At 45.8% G+C, this 20,062-nt stretch overlaps 2 protein-coding genes across 2 annotated transcripts in view; both read left to right on the forward strand.

Moving 5' to 3' along the window:
• LOC8034610 (CRISP/Allergen/PR-1) overlaps positions 1-15,932 on the forward strand; it is a 48,323-nt gene extending 32,391 nt beyond the window's left edge. The window contains exon 10 of the mRNA XM_029978032.2: positions 15,854-15,932. Coding sequence (XP_029833892.2) covers positions 15,854-15,894 — 41 coding nt within the window. The 3' untranslated portion in view covers positions 15,895-15,932. The remainder of the gene's footprint in view (positions 1-15,853) is intronic.
• Positions 15,933-15,952: 20 nt separating this feature from the next.
• LOC8050573 (neprilysin-1-like) lies at positions 15,953-18,802 on the forward strand. Its single transcript, XM_002433824.4, has one exon. It carries the CDS (start codon positions 15,953-15,955, stop codon positions 17,987-17,989), a length of 2,037 nt encoding a protein of 678 aa, XP_002433869.4. The 3' UTR covers positions 17,990-18,802.
• Positions 18,803-20,062: the final 1,260 nt, after the last annotated feature.

A 20,062-nucleotide genomic window follows, 5' to 3' on the forward strand; every position in this document is an offset into this window, starting at 1 on the left:
CGGCTGCACAAGATAGGCTCGAGGCCACGTGACCGCTTGTTCTGTTTTGACCCTTTCCGAAATTCAGTGCCATCTGGTGGTTCGTAGAGTAGTTTACGTTTGCCATATCAATGGCGAAAACGAACTTGTAATGGCACCGTCACTTTCGGAAGTGAACGGCACGCAAGGATATGTTCAGTGTGAGTTCTTTCTCGATCACTTTCAGTTCGATGGTGACCAAGACCTGCGTTCAGAACAAAGGTCCAACCCACTCAGACGCCTCGAAAAAATTCTATACACCAAAGTGCTTTAAAGCCGATTGTGTGCCGCCCATAGATTGACTGATTCGGAGTTATTAGAAATAAACGCTTAGGTTGCTCTTGTGTTCCATTCATACGTCGCGTCGTACTGACTCCCCGAATGTACAGGCCTCGCTTCATCCGCTTAGGAGCATCTTCAACGTCTTCCTTTATCAGTAACTAGAAGGCCGCCATTGGTATGGCACAGATAACGTTCCACAAATGATGATAGTGATCAAAGTGGCCAGACTGAATTTCGGAAAGGGTTTATTCTCGAAATTATTTGCTAACTGCCATAGCTGTAAAAAAAAAAAAAAAAAAAAAAAAAAAAAAAAAAAAACTTAGAACAAACCAAACTGAGGCAAGTTTATTGGGTTGTTAACGTTAGGAAGTGGGTGTGATTTTTAGCAAAATTTGGAAAATTGTTTCGAACGAAATTACGAGCCTTATACAGCGTGCACATACACACATATTTAACTTTTGATATTACGATACCGGCTCTGTATCAGCAGCTGCCTTGAAAACAAGCGTTTTGGAAGGGCTGGAAAAGAGCTTTGCTGCCTGAATCTCGGAGGCCGTAAGTGATGGGATCTAGAAATGTTGATGTTGAACTCTATACTGTGTTTCACCTTATGATGTACCGCAGGAAAGGCTACAAGCGCGAGCTCCTTGCTCTGGAGCACATCTCGGCGGCACAAGCTCTCGTGCATTAAGGCAGTCGCCAATGCTATGAGCTCGCGCTTCTAGCCTTTGCTGCGGTACAACATAAGGTGAAACGGAGTATAGACAAACCGACGCCGGCACAGTGAGCAGTTGTTGCCTTCGTGTGAATCTGACCATTTCACTCGCCGCGTTTTGTGTTTCTTTTTTTTTTTTCCTTTAGAGAGAATAAAAAAGCTCGAGCGTGGCAGTAACCCTTCTCACGGCCGGACTGGAAACGCGCGCTCTCTTTCAGAGCCCTTCTCAAGCGAAATCTTTTCCTTGTTATTGCTCTGTAATTTCTCTGTGAGCGCGAGTCGTGGAAACTGTGTAATACAAGCAATGGCATCACCCTAAACAACCTTGGTTTGTACATGGCCGGACTGGAAGCGCGCGCTCTCTTTCTCGAGAGCCCGATTCCAGTCCGGCTGTGGTTTGTAATAGGGGGCTCTAAAGCTTTGGGTCAGCCGAGGGGCGTTGGCCGTCGCATGTCGCCGGCACAAAAGTTCTGCATATACTCAGTGCGACGCTCCAAGCTAACAGGGTGACCCTAAAACCTTTTGATGTGTTTCGGTTTATTTTACAAGTATTGTCGATTGCGCTTTTAGGGAGCGCATCGGGGCCCCCTATTCTGAAACTTTCCGTGAAGGTACCCTAGCCCGTATTTGCCGCGAGGCTGCGTTCTCTTTGTGGGCGCCCTTTACGTAGGTCGGGATGGTTTGCAGGTTGCAAACCAAATTCCTTGCTTAGTACTTTTTATTTGTTCGGTGGACTGCAATGCGTGGAGCTGATCCTGCAGCCCGGCGTGCCATTCGCGTTCTCAAGGGCAGCGGAGTTCGGGATGCTCACATTCAACCGTAACTAGAAAATATATAGCTGCGTAAATCACCGCACTGCGTTCAACAAGGATGGGCTCCGGCATACTGTTCACAGAGTCGTTGGAGTAGGAGAATCCAAACGGTGCACATTGAGTGGCCGTCGCATCCCAGCCTCCGACACACCTCCGCGAGCAAAACGGCGAGTTTGTTTTCAACCGTCGAAGATGGGTTGCGCAGTACAGTATCACGAAAACGTCGAGTTAAAGCTTAGTCTTTTATCATTTATTTTATAAAGCGCCTATTAAAGTAAGTTCACACTCCTCCTTGTCGGAGACACCACAAAAGTTGTACGTGGAACGAAAGCTAGTGCAAAGGGGGTAAGGTGGCCGAGTGTGCTATTCTCATCGAGATTCGATAGGAGCGGCACATAGGGCGAAAAGCAAAACTACGCTTTGTCTTACACTTACTTGGTGCAAAACAAATGCTACGCACGCGAAGCCAAAGCCGCGGGAGGCGTGAATGCAGCGCTGGCGCACTAGAATCAACTGCTAAGAGCTCCTGCTCTGTACCATTGCCTGTGCCCTGTGCCTTTAGGGCGGGTGCTTTGTCTCCATCCGCATTGTGGACAGATGAAATCACCACGTGCCTCATAGAGGACCATGGATAAGTAAGAGGACGCTTCCCCGAATTTCCATCTGGGTCTTGAGGCCAATGCTTCGTGTCAGCCGACGTTATTAGATTAGCTTAGTTACGGAACTGCTCCTAGACGCAGCTTGCACGGGCAGTACCCCGCCCCCCCCCCCCCCCCCCCCTTCCTCACTCACCACGAGTCGCCTTCCGTCGTTCGACGCGCCCGACGGCCGCTATGGTAATTGCAGTGCATTCTATGAACTGCGCACGTTTTTAAACACAGCATCTAGATGGCGTTCCAGTTCTGCTCTATGGAACACAATCATGAAACGAAAATATAGATGGCGCTTTACACGACGGGAGGCGGACTGAAGTGATTGAGAAGGGGGGGGGGGGGGGGGGGATCTCCTTCCACGGAACTTGCACAACTGAGGTACTCTAGTAACTTTGGTTTCAGTTGACGTCCAGACGCAGCCGATTCAACAAGAGCGAGCATATGATCCTCATTAGTGCTTCAGGTGCAGCAGTGCTCGTGCTTGGCAGGGACGCTGAATGGCCCGAGCTCGCTCTTGCTGCTTCTGCTACGCTCACACTTAAAAATCCCCTAACACGCAAAAAAAAAAAAAAAATTTTCATGCTAGGCGTTGAAATGGCATGTCAGGACATTACAAAAAAAATTGTTTCACTAAAGAGTTGCGTACTTTTTTTTTTTTTATAAAAATAGAAATAGGAGGCCGAATTCAAAGTTCCCGCCAGTGCACTGTGACGTAACAGTGTACCGCAAGGCGTCGGGGCGGTCAGAAGGGAGGGATCGACCTACGTCACTAAAAGTGGGTTCGCAGGAAGTCACGTGAGTTTCACTCCTCGTGCTCTCCGCGACCATACCTAAAACTTTTTTTTCTGCTCTTTGTACGAGCGATTGTAGAAAACGAAGTTTCAGTTCCACTAGCTCTTTATCGCTGCACCGTTGATTAGTTTGCGTGCTGTAAAAGTTGAGGAAAAAGAGTCAGTAAGGTCAATGATGAAAGCGTTGCGAGTACAAGCCAGTGTACGAGTGCATGCGATGAGTCCGATGATACGGATGTATACTGGGCACAAAAGAAGCTATCAAGTCTTGAAAAAAAAATGAGAACGCTCGCAGAAATTAGGATTGCTTGCGTAGGACACGCCCAATTGCATGCTGAAGGTTCGTACACCGAGGTCGTCGAATCATCGTATACTCTCCAGGCTGAAGATGCCTGCCGTCCCTCGGAAATGCATGAAGTGCGATCTCTTCAGTTGCTGAAATACCGGGACAGTGCCTCACGCAGCGCCTTCTAGGCATTGTAGTTGATCACGTCAATTCACTGACTCCTCTTCTTCTTCCTTTACAGCAACATTAAGCGATGAAAAGCAAATAAAGGAAGCCTTGTCTGCTTGGATTGCTCGTGGAGGTGCGGAGAACAACAAAAGTATTTAAAAAATATTACACGCGCTCGCGGTATGCACGAGGAGGGATACAACTCACGTGACTTCCGCCGATGCCTCCCTTATGACCGCCCCGACACCTTGCGGTACACAGTTACGTCACAGTGCACTGGCGGGAACTTTGAAATGGGCCTCATATTTCTATTTTTATAAAAAAAAAACTACGCACCTCTGTAGTGAAACAATTTTTTGTAATGTCCTGACATGCCTTTTCAACGCCTAGCATGAATTTTTTTTTTTTTTGCGTGTCAGAGGTTTTTTAAAGGGGTACTCCGGCGTTTTCCTCATAGTCTCCGATTTGCTTAAATACTTTCTAATAACACCAACTAACGTCGCTGAAATAGTAACCCAAACATTTGGCCAAAATAACTTTTTTAACGTGGTTATATAATTTAAGATCTTGGTCCTCATCGTGTTTTTCAAAGTGCAAAGCTCTACTGGCAACGTTGAAAAAGTGACGTCATGGGAAGGCAGGAGTTCACTCTTTGGCCTGTAGGCTTTGTTCCCAAGTGATTACAAACAGTTTCGTGGTTTCAAATGAATGCTTTGGAATGTCGCTCCAGCTCCCGCGCAGCAGCACGAAACAAGTGCTCGGCATAGTTCATTTTTAGACAGCCCACTCGAACCGCAAGCCTGCCATCCCGTGACGTCATCACAATGAAAAGCGCGGGTATATTCGCGTCTTGGTTTTGGCGTCATTTTTCTTTGCCGATTTCACAACAACTATTTTGAATTTCGCGATAGTATATATATATATAGCATATATTCGCGATAGCATATATAGCAAATAGCATACCGGAAAGAGTAAAATATGGCGATTTCGAAAATATAGTTAGGTGGGGGTTGGGCGGAGTATAGTTACCATTAGCTCAATGCACGTTGAGCGAAAGCTCGCGCTGCAGAACATACACATCCTTGCCGGTTTCGATGTGAATGAGCATTGTATTGGCGTGCGGTCGTGTATCACTACTGCGTGATGCGAGTTAAGACCCCAGGCTAGCAGATGTAGTGCACTGGCCAAATTTCTCACCTACTGTAAGTAAGAATATCCCCATGTTGCGGCAAACTAACCTCCTGCTGCATAAAGAACTAACAAAAAAGTCAACAGTCAAATTGGACGCTTTAGCGATTTATACAGCATAAAGTCGGTCTGCCAGGATGAGGCGGTACTGGTTTACACTGGAGATGAGCAATTTTATCGGTGCGGTACAACTGCTAACCTAGTACTCATTTGTTAGTTCGCATCCAGATCGAACTAACGAATAATTACTAGTATTCATATCGTGATCAGAAAAACGAAATATATTTAAATAGTTAAACTCACATGGGAACTAATATGAATCGACCTATTTTATGACGAACCTTGGATTGGATTGAAAACGTTTATTGGCCATAAACTAAGGGTTGAGGAATAAGGGCGGTGTCGGTGATGACGGCGACCTGGACACTCTTGGCACTATGCTGTCCAGGTCGCCGTCACCACCGACACCGCCCTTAATCCTCAACCCTCAGTTTATCGCCAATAAACGTTTTCAATCCAATCCAAGGTTCGTCGTAAAATAGGTCGAACCTTGGCGTTATTTTTACATCAACGTGCATAATTCTGCTTTATGTTTGCACCGGACATGACAAGCGAGTAAAAGACGAGGAAGCAGCTCCAAATATAAACATCCTACCGGATAGGCGAGGAGTCAGCTTAATGTAACTTTAATTTTGCTGTTGAGGACGAGTCCAGTTTCCTTGCAGATCTGGGAAATGGCAGATGAGGTTTTGGTAAGTCCTCATACATTCATATTTCTCTGTGAAGCAATTTAAACGCGACCGTAGAGGTTTTAGTGGCAATTTCGAATGGTTTCAGAAATGCAAAATCGCACTCTTCCACCGTGTTTTTTTGCCGAGGTCTATAAGTAAATTGAAAACACGCAGAACACGAATACTTGTACAGTTTTATACTTGTAGACATTAAATCCCGTTGAAAAAGTGAACATAGAAGCGTGCAGAAGGAATCTTAAACAGAATGTGTTGGGAGCCTAGCAGCTTCAACGTGCTTTGAACAAGAGACGTGGCTTTTTGAGTACATTTAGAAGATATCCATCCTGGTAGTCACCTTCTAGAATGCTCTTGTTTTAAAGTGCAATAAGTTCTACTAGAACGTGTTTTGTAATATGTGGCTTTCCCATACATCGCCGTCATCAAGTATTCTTTAATTCAAAACAGGGGGAGCGAGCGCGTACCCAAGACAGGACCATGTTATGCTGGCCGCACCATCCACGCGTTTCAACCATAAAAGCGGCGCTGTGACGTTCGATTATGCGCGTGCCAAGTTCGAATACAAACATCTGTCAGAATCTGTAGATGCGCGATAACAAAACGTCTAAAGAAATATCCAGCTTGCGGCCTTAGCGTCCCATCAAACATTTCTTTCGGCGTTAATTGTTGTGTTGCTTGCTTTCATAGCCTCCGTGAGCATCAATTTTATCACTTTACGCGATAACAAAGCCGAAGCTTTTTGCAAAAGCGTGTTGTTGTGAACGATGCTCGCACAGCACGAGCGCGCGTTCTTGGCACGTCATTGAAAGGTCCGTGCTCGCTCCAGCAGCCTGCAACCCTCGCACTTATTAGCGGCGAGATGTTTTGTTGGCGCCCTCCTATGGTTCCCCCTTGTCACGTCATCACCTGGCAAACAACAAGTTCGATGGTGTTTGTAAATAGCATGGTGGAGGCTTGAAATCATTGCGCTCTCAAAGGAACACTGCCAACACCGTCGAAATTAAAGTACTTTCATTCCTCTTATTTCCGTCGATGATAAATCCCATTTCCGACGTCATAGTCAGCGTTCGGCCAATCGTGGAAGGCCGACCACAGCGACGCTTTCGGTCGCGCACGGGGCTAATAATGAAATGGAATATTCTCAACTTTCACGACCTATTGGTGACGTGAACGACCGAAAGCGTCGCTCTGGTCGGCTTACCACGATTGGCCAAATTATGACTTTGACGTCACCAAAAGATTTCTCATAGGCGAAAAAAAGTATGATGTAAGAACTTCAATGTTGACGCTGCTGCAAGTGTGGCATTCAGAGCACAGTCACTTCAAGGTTCCACCATGCTAATTACAAACAACATTGAACTCGTTCGCGAGGTAACGACGTCACGAGAGGGAAGCATAGGAGGGCGCCACCAAAACTTCTCGCCGCTAATATAGGGGACTCGCTGGCTCCTTTCAAAATATCTGTCATCTGGATGATCGTCGTAGAACAGCAGTACGAGGATGGGTCTGCGATGCGTAACTAATTCTAGTTTTGCTATATACGAGCAGTATTAGAGCCTTACTTTATTTTTTAACCCAGGATGTTGTAGGCAAGCACTTTTATTGTGAAGCCGACCATCCAGGACCTAGAGAGCGCAATTCTCACACCGAAGAACCACCATCGCTGAAAGTTTCGAATAAAAAAAAACTATAGTGGGGGGAAGCCTAATGACGACATGTCCGAAACACGAGGCTCAAATATTATATTTTACTTGCCTGTAGCGCTGCTCAAAGCTTGAGAGCGCCAGGGCTATTGAAGCGCCAGATATGTACTGCGTTCACCCTTAAGCTGAGACTGCAGCCAAAGCTGCCAGCGTGGGCTATAGCCCGCGTTTCTCGCTTTGAAAAGTGCGTTTCTCGCGTGAGTGCTCGGCGTCGCTATTAGCGCCGAGATGTTTCCGTGGCGCCCTCTTATGGTTTCCATCCGTGACGTCACGACTGGGATTTGCCTCGCCGTGACGTCACCAGTTGTTATCCTGGCTACTTACCATCAGGTGCGACGACGAGCGCGGTGGTGTGTTTAAAAAGCAAAGTGGAAGCTAGGAGCCATCGCAATCCGAAACTAACACCGTAAAAGTTGAGAATCTGACAATGCTCATATGCCCATGGTTTGGCCAATCGCGGAAAACTGACCGCAGCGACGCTTTTGGTCGCGCACATCGCTAATAGGGAGTATTCACTGGCGGCCATAGCTGTGTGCGCGAATGCTGAGCGCGTGCTGATGGCGGGCTTCCAAAGTTATTTTGCAACGTGCATTCCGTACCATCAAGAGTGCCGGTTTTAGCAGCCTATTGATGTGAGCTCGTTCTTAGCATACGCTCTAAACAGCATCCACAAATATGGCGTCCAGTGAATATTCCCTATTCCTCGGTCTGGCGGAGAACGTTTCAAAACAGCGGCCTCGTGCTCTTGTGCTTGTGGCATTGGCTGATATCTCAGCTTAAAGGAGCGATGCAACCATTTTTCTGCTTTCAATAAATACAACTTGTAATTATTCCTTGGCACTTTTTACCTATAAAACACACGTTTCCTTTTCTTTTTCTGAACGAAATGGCAGCAGCGGAAAAAAGCTCAGGAAAAAGAACATCGTTTCTCACCTCAACTCGGAGACACAAAAAGCCTCCACGTGATCGGCAGCCGATCATGTCCTGCCTATGGGTTTAACATAGCCACGCGCTGGGATCGGCAGATCACAGGCCGCGCGCTGAGCTCCAGGCATTTTGAAAGTTAGGCTATTAGCGGGTTTTAGTAGACCGTGTTTTCCCCTCCGCTAAGCCACTCCGCTACCCGGAACTCTACAGCCAAGGCCATCGGCACGCAGGCGCAGTGGCGGTTTCTTCGTAGCGGAGGATTAGCGGAAGGTGAAACACGGTCTACTAAAACTCCCTATTACCGTTATTCCAGCAATTTGGCGCGAGCCACTACCCGAATGCATGTCAAGGCATTTATTATTACAAGCCGAAATTGAATGCCTACGCAATCTTCGTCTCCATTGTATGAGCAGCATCTGGAGGGGCGGTGCAACGATATCCAATTGGAATGTTTCATGAGCTTACGAGCTTACTGGCACACGAGCTTACTGGCACTAGTGGGACTTCAGGATACGCACACGCAACGCCACTGGCCAAGAAACTCGTTTGTTGCGGTGTAATTTTAAGGACAAAAGCAAACGTTTTTCTTCAATCTCTCCTTCGCAAAACTTGATGACGAAGCTGGGCGGTCGCAGTGCCACCCAGTGACGATATTTGAATGCGGCTCATAGATTGGACCCTAGCATTGCGTGGGTCCAATCTATGAGCTCGAGTTCGAGAAGCATTCTTGTAGTGGCTCGTGTCCAATCGCTGCAACGACGACAATAGCCGAGCCATAACAATGTCAGGAACTCAGCGCGTGCCCTGTGCCTTGCCAACCCCAGCGCGTGGATATGAACAATATTATCGGCATATAATCGGCTCCAGATGACGTGGCCGCTTGTTTTGGCTGCGAGGTGAGGAGGTAAATGCTGCTAGTTTTTTTTTAATTTTTTTTTCTGCGGCTTCGATTGCATGTGGTGAAATACGAACGGGTGTTTCACAGTTCATTAACATCAGTGATCCATTCTAAGTGGTATTTGCACAATGTACAGAAATCGTTGCGTCGCCCCTTTAGTCACAGCGGAAATCGCAAGGCTTGATGTCGCACACCCAGGTATTGCATTGTTGGCATTGTGCCCACAGGTCTGTCATCAAATTTTGAGAAAGAGAGACTGAAAGAAAAGGTCTGCTTTTATCCTTCATATTCCACCGTGGCGAAGACGCTTCTTGGTCCGAAACGATGCGTTTGTGTATTAATGGGTCCCACTGTGCCAGTAAGCTGGTGCAAAGTCAGAGACAATCCTACCCAGTATCGTTGCACCACCCTTTAAGGGTGAAAGGAGTTAGTTTAGACCAGTGTTCTGGAATTGCCACTCTGGTATTGGAATGTTTCCGGAATTTTCACCACCTCGGAATGAAATGAAACTGAAATTAGATACCTTTTGCTTGGGATGGAGTGGGAATGGCATGGGGCTTGGATCTGATACAAGCGGTGTCGATTATCATTTGGGGCCTACGGGCTGATTGCACAATTCACTAGCGCATGGTAAGTGGCACTTTGAATAGCATCGTTGCGCTGGAGGCGACTGACGGCTTGATTGTGTTCACTGGATTATGTTCCTTCGAAAATGAAAATGACCCGACCTCAGTGAATCAACCAACACTGAATGGTTAGAGACAGGCAAGGTGTCGTTCCTGGCGCCGCGAGATGCGACAAAGCGGCTGTTGTAGTCCTGCACGATGAGCATGTAGCTTTTATACAGGGTGTCGAACCTAACTCGAACCGAAAACCGGAGCTAAACCGTTATTTTTAACTGAAGTGAAACAAAGCTGTAACATAAATCAAACACTTGGTATTGAACCCGAAGCGGAACGGAATGGTAATTTTATGTCACGGTTTTTTGGATTATTGGAAACGGTTTGGCGGAATAGAACGTGTTGTGTTTGACGGCGCCAAGCCCACGAGCAACTCTCTTTTATCTACCACCACTTCACCCATAAGTGCCACAGCATTTCGACAAAAACCCGGAGACTGGGACAAAAAGGGACGGACAAACACAAAGTCTCAAACACTTTGTGTTTGTCCGTCCCTTTTTGTCCCAGTCTCGGGGTTTTTGTCGAAATGTTTAACCACCACCAGCTCGTTTGCGCCCTTACCTTTTGTTCACTAATGCCACAGCACCCGCTTTGTTCGCGCCCTGCTTTGCACTCCTCCTAATATCTGCGCTTCTCAGCTGCCCCCTCACTGCTGTGGTCGGCTGTTTTATGCTCTTCGAATACCCTTTGCACATATCATATACTGCGTTCTTTTTCCCGCTTTCCTTCGTTTTATCAAGTCGCGTCTTGTTGCTTTAACACTCTTAAAAGACGAGCATCCTCCGACCACGGCACTTATTGTGGACATATCGTGTGTTGGAAAGAAACGTGAACCGTGGTTTCCTTACAGTAAAAATAATGTACCTGTGGTGGAACGCTCGGTCTCTTGTTAGAAGCAGAGGGCGGTGTTTGAGAACTTGTGATTATGTAATACAAAGGCTGTAAGCAATGTTCGTATGTTTTTCACGAGAAAATGGCTGCTAACGGAGTCTGTACATACATGGGTATGTTGCTTCTTCAACCGGGAACGGGTCCCAATTTTAATAATTGAAGATGTCAGAAAATAGCTCATAACTTGAATATAAAATAACAGTGAGTTCATAAATTTCGGAAACTAGTTCTAGCCGCTAGCGCGTAGTTTATTTCTAAGCTGAAAACTTAAACACAGTTCTCTTTTTTCATCTTCGTGGGTTTCATACCTGCTTCTGCTTTTCGTTGGGTTCGTCATGAATGGGGAGAACGCTGCAAATGTTGCCTTTACTGTACACCTCAAACGTCGGCGGTGATGCTGCACAGCTGTAATAAAAAATTAACCCCCCCCCCCCCACCAACAAAAAACAAAACAAAAAACACGCACACATGGCTAGTTTATTAGCTGAGTTCATTAGGCAGAGTCCAGCACACCTTCTTAGGAGACCGCAGACCGATAAATTTTCAAGCCGTTTACATGTTCTTAGAAATCGCCTGTTCGATTTGTTTGGGCAACGAACGCGCGTGCACTACGAGCGCGGGCTGACATGGGTTTCTCGCTTGAAAGAGTGCCATGGTCTCTCGTCAGTTCATAAAAGGTGAATATGTGTATTCATTGCAGAATCTCTAAAAAAATCATTTAATTAAATTTAGATCCAACGCAATCCTAGAGACGTGTATGGTTTAGTTTTTTCCATATTCCATCTATGAGTTCTCGGAAGAATTTGGGCGTAAAAAGAGTATAAGTACCACGAAACGTTTCACAAAGGTGTTTTTAGGTGGTGCATTTTTCATACTCCATCGAAATCGGTGAGTGTAAATGTCTACGAAAAATGCAAAAAATAAACAAAAACATCTTTCTTTTCCTACGGACGGTAGGAAAATGGAAGCAGACCGTCGGGTTGACGCTGGTACTTACATATGGCACCAGATGATACAGAAACTTGAAAGATTTTTAGAGATTGCAAAAAGACTTCGGTTCCCTGGTTTTACAGTGGTCTGTAGAAGAACGCGCTTGTTCCGCTGGCTGCTTCCATCATTAGCCTTTTTCGTGTGACGAGCGAATGGCTCAGTTTTTAATGTGGTAAATGTGACTGTGCTGAGCCATGGAGTTACGTACGATACTCGGCAAGGCAGTGGCAGTGTAAACGTGATAAACTCTGAGGACGACGTCATGCCAAAGAAGCTTGACGTCAACGAAAGTTCAAGTTTTCTACTTGTTCGTAGCGTCTAATTATGCAATTAATAACACTTAATATCAAGTGATAAATAATGCAATTTCTTTAATAAAAAAGGGAAAAGAAACAGGACCTAGGACGACACTAGCGGATCCTGGAGGCAGTAAACGTTGCATAGTTTCGGTAGCGGTAATATTCGATTTCATCTTACAGGGGTGGCTAAGCAGGCATTCTCACTATAAAAGATGAACACTTCTGAACTAAAGTAATTCAAGTTATTACGATGAAAAAAGTAAAAATAAAAAAAAACAAAAAAACCCCGGAAAAACACATTTTTAATAGACCGATCTCACCAGCCAGTTTGACTACGCCACCGCTGCCGCAATACATTGAGAGAACTTTAGTCTTTCTGCGCGTGCGGCAACCTCGCTGGAACTCTGCGCGTGCAGGGCACGAACAGTCTTGTGCACTGCCGATTGCCCCCTGTGAACTAAAGTTATGGCTGCCTCGCGCATGCGTCGAACGGTTGGTGAGATCGGTCTATTAATAAAGAAAGACAGAGGTAGTTTCGATACTTGTTTTAAGTCTTGCTAGACTCAATCTCTACAAGCATAGTGTGGTATACTCGCTCACGGCTTGTCCGGAGGGAAAGGTCAAGTCATAAAGGGATGAAAGACCTGTGTAATCTTCGAGCCCCGTGTTCGGTGGCTTAGGCCACCATAGCTGAACTGTCGCGTTCCTTTGCCAGCCACGCCCTTGCGCTCCGTGCCTTGCCCGCTATCGCAAACCGCGCGCCAGCTGCATCAATGGCCAAGCTATCTACGTATTCGCCCTTCTTTGTTTGGCAACAAACTCAGTGGCGCCATCGATTGGTAGCCCTGGGACACTTCCGGTTTTTGTAATTTTTTAATATTTTTTTTACGTATCATTATTTTACCGTAAGAGTGCATTATGTGTGACACTGGCATAAGCGACAAGAATATCACGTTGATTTGACCTCGCAAATATGGCGAAACCCGCCGTCTGGTTCAGAACCGTAAGTGTGTGAGGCTATTTGTACACTGGCGCCACCACGTTTCAATTCGCATGAGAAAGGGCTAATTCCCACATAACCACCCCTCCCCCTTTTTTTTAAACATAATTTCAATGGCACTGCAAAAAAGCACCGCACCGAACCCGGGAAAATAGACACTCGCGCTCAGCAAGAATGCATTGAATCAGTTACCCTCGATGCCACATCAAAATTTTCTTTGTAGGGTAGATAACCGTTTAAGAAACATTAACGTTGCAGAGTCATTATCGCGAAGCGCAGCTATCCCAAAAATATTTAATCTGAAAAAAAAAAATAACATGTAACAAAATGTTTGTTTACTTTTCCACACGTCTGCCTCTCCAATCAAGCATAAAAAAGAGCACCACTTAAAAAAAAAATCCGGTTGAGTTACGTTTACCTCGGGTGTAGAGAGAGAACGCAGAGAACAGCAGGCAGCTTCGAGTTAAAATAAATTAAACACTGACGATAATGCTTGGATACTTTTATGTCAACGATGACGATGTCCTTGGCCGATGCGATGCAGACAGGACAGCAGGTGCAACGTGGATCCGCGGGACAGCCGAATATTAGAGTGAGCAGGTTCATGCAGCACGTTAGCCCTTCAGCATCCTCCTGGTTTTTGGCCCTGCCAATAACTCCTTGGCGTCTTCGGCCTCTCTTGTATAGCTCTTAAACGGACTCCATAGGTCGAGGATGAGAGCGTGGTCCTCCCCTCGGGTCTGAACTCGCATGACGGACATGGTCTCCCCCATGTCACACGTCTTCACCTCTCTTGACGAAAATCACAAGATACTGAGGAGCAGCTTACGGGAGTTCGCGGAGCTAACGACTTCCGTGATAGCCTGGTTCTTGTCGAGTTTGCGCACTCCCCTGCCATCGAGCATGTGCAGGCACATCTTATTGTTGCACTGCTCGGCCAGGACACAGACAAGCGGCAAGCCCCACGATGATGCGTCATTAATATTAACTTGTTTTATTCTCGCTCACCGCTGGTCCGGGGCAGAGGCCAAGCCATCATAAATTTTCGCGCATGGTGTTCGTTGGCGTACGACGCCATGGATGAAATGTCCAGTTCACTTACCACGCGCTCGTGTTCTGTGACTTGCCCCGCTATCGCATTACGCACGTACACAGCACGATGACAAAGGTAAGGGTATTTACACGTGGGGTGAGTCTAGGGCAGCGATATGTGTGATATCAGTGATTGGCAAAACCAGCTGGACTTCCTCCCTGAGTGGGATGCCACTGTTTTCAGAATCATTTAGCGGTCGCATTCTCGAAAACTGGACTCGGCGCGCGCTGGCGAGTGTTAAAAATAGAGGTATACATGAAACGGCGATACGGGATTTTGGCAGAAGCGCTGTTAGATGCAGAAGTCGGCAAACTCATTCCTGCTAAAAATAAATAAATAAAACGATGTTTTTTATAGGCGGTTGCAACAAACAAAACGTAAAATCTATATTTGGTTGTACCAGGAGTGGCTTGAGGATGGCATTGATGAATATCGAATTATTCTTGAGGTGCCTCGGACGACATGCACAACAGCGCAAGCCACAACAACTTAGGTGATCCCGATGCTACAGGGTCACCACCGATATCACGCTGAGAAAACTTTGTAAATTGCCCGACACGCGAACAAAATACCATAAATTGCGAAGACATCCTTCGCAAAGACCGGGAGCGTTAATTTGTGCAGCACAAGCAAAAGTTCTCCCATCCTCCTGGGACGTTTACATCAGCGCAGCTTCGCGCGAACACGTGACGTTGTTACGACGTGATGCGCAGGCCGGAGAGCCAAAAGGAGAAATTCCCCCTCCCCCGCCTTTCCACACACACACACACACTTTTGAAAACGCCTTTATCTACATGTTGAAATCATCGCAATAGAAAGCTACAGTATATTCCATCACTCAGCTACAGTATACTGCACCTGTTACTGTTAGGAGACAGTAAATTGTTTTTTTCTCGGCTTCTAAATCTTCATGTTTTCTTTCACCAGTATAAGTATGAACGCGTCACCTCGCATATCCTACTCGTCACCTTTCCAGAGAGGATAACAAATTGATTGTAAATCTACACATTTCGCGAATTTTATCGTAACTAGAATATTCAATTTCTCAAATAAGTCCCAGTACATGATGCACCGGAAGATGAATCAGTAGAAACATGAGGCTGCGCGCCTGCATTCAAGGTGTCTGAAAAGCGGTAGAGCAAATATTTAAAAAAGTAAAACATTTGTTTATAATCTCCTCTCTTATTTCTTTTTTGGTAGTTTGTTATATAGACAAAATATATGCCATAACTGTATTACAGAAATAGGCGACAGGGTGCAAGAATTCCCCACAAAAGGAAATCGGTATTATATATTTGCGCGAGTCTTTCTTGACGAATTTTGATGCGATATTGGTTTACATAAGAATCTATGTTTTTTTAAAAAAAGGTTAAGCAGTATATTGCCAGGCATGCAGTCAATATGACCGACGTTGTTGCCGTTCGGACAATTGTTTTATTCTAGGTTTTTGATGACTTAAGCGAAACGGGTGTTAGAACAAATAAAGGCGATAGAAAACCAACCTGTAGTTAGGAATACATACCTTTTTGTTACTGAAACTAGAGACGGTTGCGTGAGAAATAAAAACGGACCCATGGAGAATGTAAACAGCGAATTTATTTCACTGGTTAACTTAATTGTTATTGTGTGAGTTTTTAGAATAATAAAGAAAATATCAGGCAGGATGACCAAACCGAATCTTTTATATCTTTGTTTTTTCTCATGTTTCAGTGGGTCGACGAATACTCAAGAGAAGATTTTACAACGGTTGAAGAAAGCAACGTGATGTCCACGGAAGCAGCTGTGTGTCTTGCTGTTTCATTTGCTGTCATGGTCATTTTAGTCTTCTCTCTTGTTCAATTCCTCTTCCCCGCGTACGACAGAGGGCTTGCAGGCGACAAAGCAGGTGGGGCTACCACAAACAGTGACCGCACAAGTTCAGAAAGTTGCAAGGACAAAGCTTGTTTTGATACCGTTAGAATAATAAGACGCAGTATAAATGCCAACGTTAATCCCTGCCACGATTTTTATCGTTTTGCGTGCGGCAGTTTCAGTGATCCGTCCGAGCAAATACTCAACCAGATGACCGAGGAAATGTACAGCCATGTACAGAAAGTTCTTGCGGATCTGAGCGTTCCGAAACACTCACAAAAGCCGTCTGAGAAAGCTGCGGGTTTGTACCAAGCGTGCAGAAGTGTGCGGGAACACAGAGTGGACGAATCGGAATCACTGAGAAGGTTTATGGATGGTGCGGGTCTATTCTTGACAAACACGGCTGAAGGTGATGCCTTGGATACTATTGCTAGACTCGCATTTGTTTACAATATAAACGCCGTACTGAAAATGTCGGCAGAAGATTATGCCAGTAAAGCAAACGGAATACAGCTTAAGGTAGGGATACATACAAACCACGTCGATTGGATCACGCGACGAGTTAATTTGGGTTGCGATCACTCCGTAGAATTTTACAAACGACATATAATGGCGTATGGTCTTCGAGAAGATAGCCAAGTTACTACGGAGCTTATCAAGCAAATAATAAATTTAGAAGAGAAAGCAGTTGGATGGCTGCCTGCTGAAAAATTAAGTTGTCTCCAGACTTTCATAAGCGTGGAGCGAAGGGTTTTGCCTACATACACTTCGAATATACATTCACACAAGTGGACTGCACTTCTAACCAATCAATCCAACGGTACCTGGAAGACAAATCAGCAGGTAATTGTAAGCCCATGCGCATTGGAGTATTTTAATAATCTTTATGGAGGCGTCCAAGCTACCGGTGTGAACCTCTTGGTTACTTGGGATGTTCTGCGCCTTTTAGCCCCCCTCACGTACCCCGCTGCAGCATCCCTTTACGGAGAACCATCTGCTAAAAGGCTCTGTCTGGCTGCAGTTGTGCGCGTGATGGAGGTGGCCGCATTGTCAACTTACTTGTTTAAAGCAGTGCCCAGAGAAGCTATGGGTGCGACGGAAACTCTGCTGAAGAACATTCGCGAAACTGCACTGATAAAGATTGACTCCGCCAACTGGATAGAAGGACATTCAAGATCAGGTGCCTCCCAGAAACTCAGCTCAATGCAGCCGCAAATCAGTTATTCTTCACTTCTATTGTCTGAGGAAGCACTGAACCAACGGTACAACATATATCCCACGACCGGCTGTTCTTTTCTCAACATATGGGTGAAGGCTTCGCGACTAACCGCCAAAGCACTGCTCGAAGAACAGCCCAGGTATGGCTTCCACGTGGACACACCACTCGTGACCTTTGTTCCAGTCTTAAACAAGATACAAATTCCTGCTTTCCTGTTACGGCCTCCGCTCTTCGAATTGGGTGGTCTGAGCTCCTTCAATTACGGAGGATTAGGACACATGGTTGCACATGAAATGATGCACGCCTTCAACCTGACGGGAAGTCAGAAGGATTCAAGTGTCAACGGGCGCTACTGGTGGACACCTCTCACTGGTCGCAACTACACAGAAAAGGTGCGCTGCTTCCGAGAAGAGTACGATCAACTTGTTCAAGGAAGAGGAGGTCAAACTAGAGAATTAACGGACTCTGAGATAATGGGAGACTTTATCGGACTTTGGCTGGCGTTTCAAACATTCAGAGACCTTGGAGACAAGAAGCGATTCGCGGACCTACCATACAACTCTAGGCAGCTTTTTTTTATTGCGTCTTGCGTCAAGTTGTGCGTCAAGAGAGCAGCTCCTACGTCCCGTATGTTGAGCTCTATGAGGGCCCGTTGCAATGTGCCGCTTATGAATTTTCCGGAATTCTCAGAGGCATTTAACTGTTCTCGTGGCACGATTATGAATCCTTCGAGACGGTGTCAGTTGTGGAAGCATTCATTTTGTTTTCGCCGTTAAGTGTTGTGATTAGCCAGTGTTTATTATTTTAATTGATAATGCTGTTAAAATAGGGTGACACTGAAACTTGCTTATTATTTTTGCTATTTTCTACAACAATTGCAAATATCTGATGCGCTTTCTAAGTTTTATTTGTGTCTATAGCGTTTTTTACTCTGGAATTATAATGGATACTTCACGATTTCGTATGCTTCTCAGTGTGATTGACCAGTTCTTGTAATCAGAGTTATCTTGAACTTCTTTAGCTTCGTTTGTCTGCAGCTATTTGTTTTTTTATTTTTCGTCTCAGTGCACGACCTAAAATGTAGAATTCGCCTATTTATGGAGGATGTCTCTGACTTTTTAGAGCGCAGCTCTTAGGCGCCCGTATCCGTGTTTCGCGTCGTCGGCGTCGCATTTGGCGTCGGCGTAAGCGCAATAAATCTGGCAGAAAAATTGACGTCACGTGACCTCAGCATGAATTCAATACCCCGCTACGTCGATTTTTCCGCTAAATCTAGTGGTGAAACTGAATTTGCTCATAGGTGACGTGACACGAAGTCATGTGATGTAAATTACCCCTCTAAATTTAGCGGGGAAACTAAATTGGAGGAGGACGGGAGAGGAGGGGATGGAAGGGAAGGTAGGGGAGATGAGGACGGAAGGGGAGGGGCAGGAGGAGAGGATACGGAGGAGGAGGGGCATATAACCTCCCCTCGACCCTCCCCTCCTTTTCAGGAACTGCGCTCTAATTTCGCATTACAGAGATTTGTAAACATCTTTCATTTTTCTTTAAATAATAGTATGTAATAAAGAAACACGTGTCTATAACTGATTAGGAAGTGTTCGTAGATTATTCCCCCCCCCCCCCCCCCCTCCAGGAAGGCTCTGCGGAACCCGCTGCCGTATCCACATCTCCGCTGACGAGATTAGTGGCGCACGCGCATTTGCAATATCTTAGTGGCGGAGGGCAGAGTGGAAGATGAGAAGTGGTCAACGAAAAAAATGCTGTTGAGCTGTAGCCTGCCACTTGAAATGGCGGATGCGCACACCGGAAAACCCGAAAACCATGTCTATATACTGTCTCGCATTTGTTTCAACTTTGTCGACTAGCCAATTTTTGTCAAACTTCCATTGTTATTGTGGTCGCAGGGAAATCGCGCAGCCCAAATGCCTAAAGCCTGATTCACATGGTGCGATTTTCTTCTGCGAAATCGGTGAAGCGATGAACCGCACATGCGAAATTTCGTGTTTCCTTTCACACTGATTGAGAACATATGCGATTTTCCCCACTTGCGAAGCACATGGTTGGAACCCTTGAATTCGTTTGAGGAAACTAATTTCGATATTTAACGAAATTATAAAATTTTCAGATTTATTTATTAGCTTCTGGTAAAAAGTACGCGGTATGCTTATATTTAGGGCCGATTCAGACGTTTGCATCGACTGCATTCGCATCAACGAAAACGACGAAAACAACGAGTACGACGAATGCGACAAGGACACCGGGAGAGCCACAGCTCATAACTGCTTGAGCAAGCTAGTTGTTGCGTTGCTTGGCATGTCGCGCAAGCCGAACAGTTGTCCCGGTGGCGTCGTCGCGTGGACGATGTTCCATATTGAAAGAGGGCAAGTAGCAGCGCGTCTTGACTTTCATAGAGCATGATGGCCGCTACTCTAGATGACGACGAGTTCGGACTGCTCTGTAAAAAGGAATACCTACTTCTGCGGAAAAAAAAAAAAAAAAAAAACTGCTGCTCCTAGATGGAAGCCCGTGGTGATGGAGGGTCAGGCCGTGCTGGCAAAACAGAGCCAAAGAATCGGAGTTTTACTCATTGGTAAGTCGACTTGTGCTTTTCTGCGAGCAGGTTTCTGGAATACTTTTTCTTTACATACCCTCTTTATGCTGCACAGAGACCTGGAGCAGATTCGAAGATATTACTGGATAATGCCGAGCGCCTTTGAAAGACCCCACGCTCGCTTGGAAACAAAGCTTACGAAGCAATATGTCGTCGGAGAGCCCATTTCATCGCGGGTGCGGCTTGCTATCACTTTGAGGTAAAATGGTATTCTCTTAAACTGCACTGTTTGGAG

Source organism: Ixodes scapularis, unplaced genomic scaffold (genome assembly GCF_016920785.2).
Source record: "Ixodes scapularis isolate PalLabHiFi unplaced genomic scaffold, ASM1692078v2 PGA_scaffold0__279_contigs__length_252992795, whole genome shotgun sequence".
Lineage (NCBI taxonomy): Eukaryota > Metazoa > Arthropoda > Arachnida > Ixodida > Ixodidae > Ixodes > Ixodes scapularis.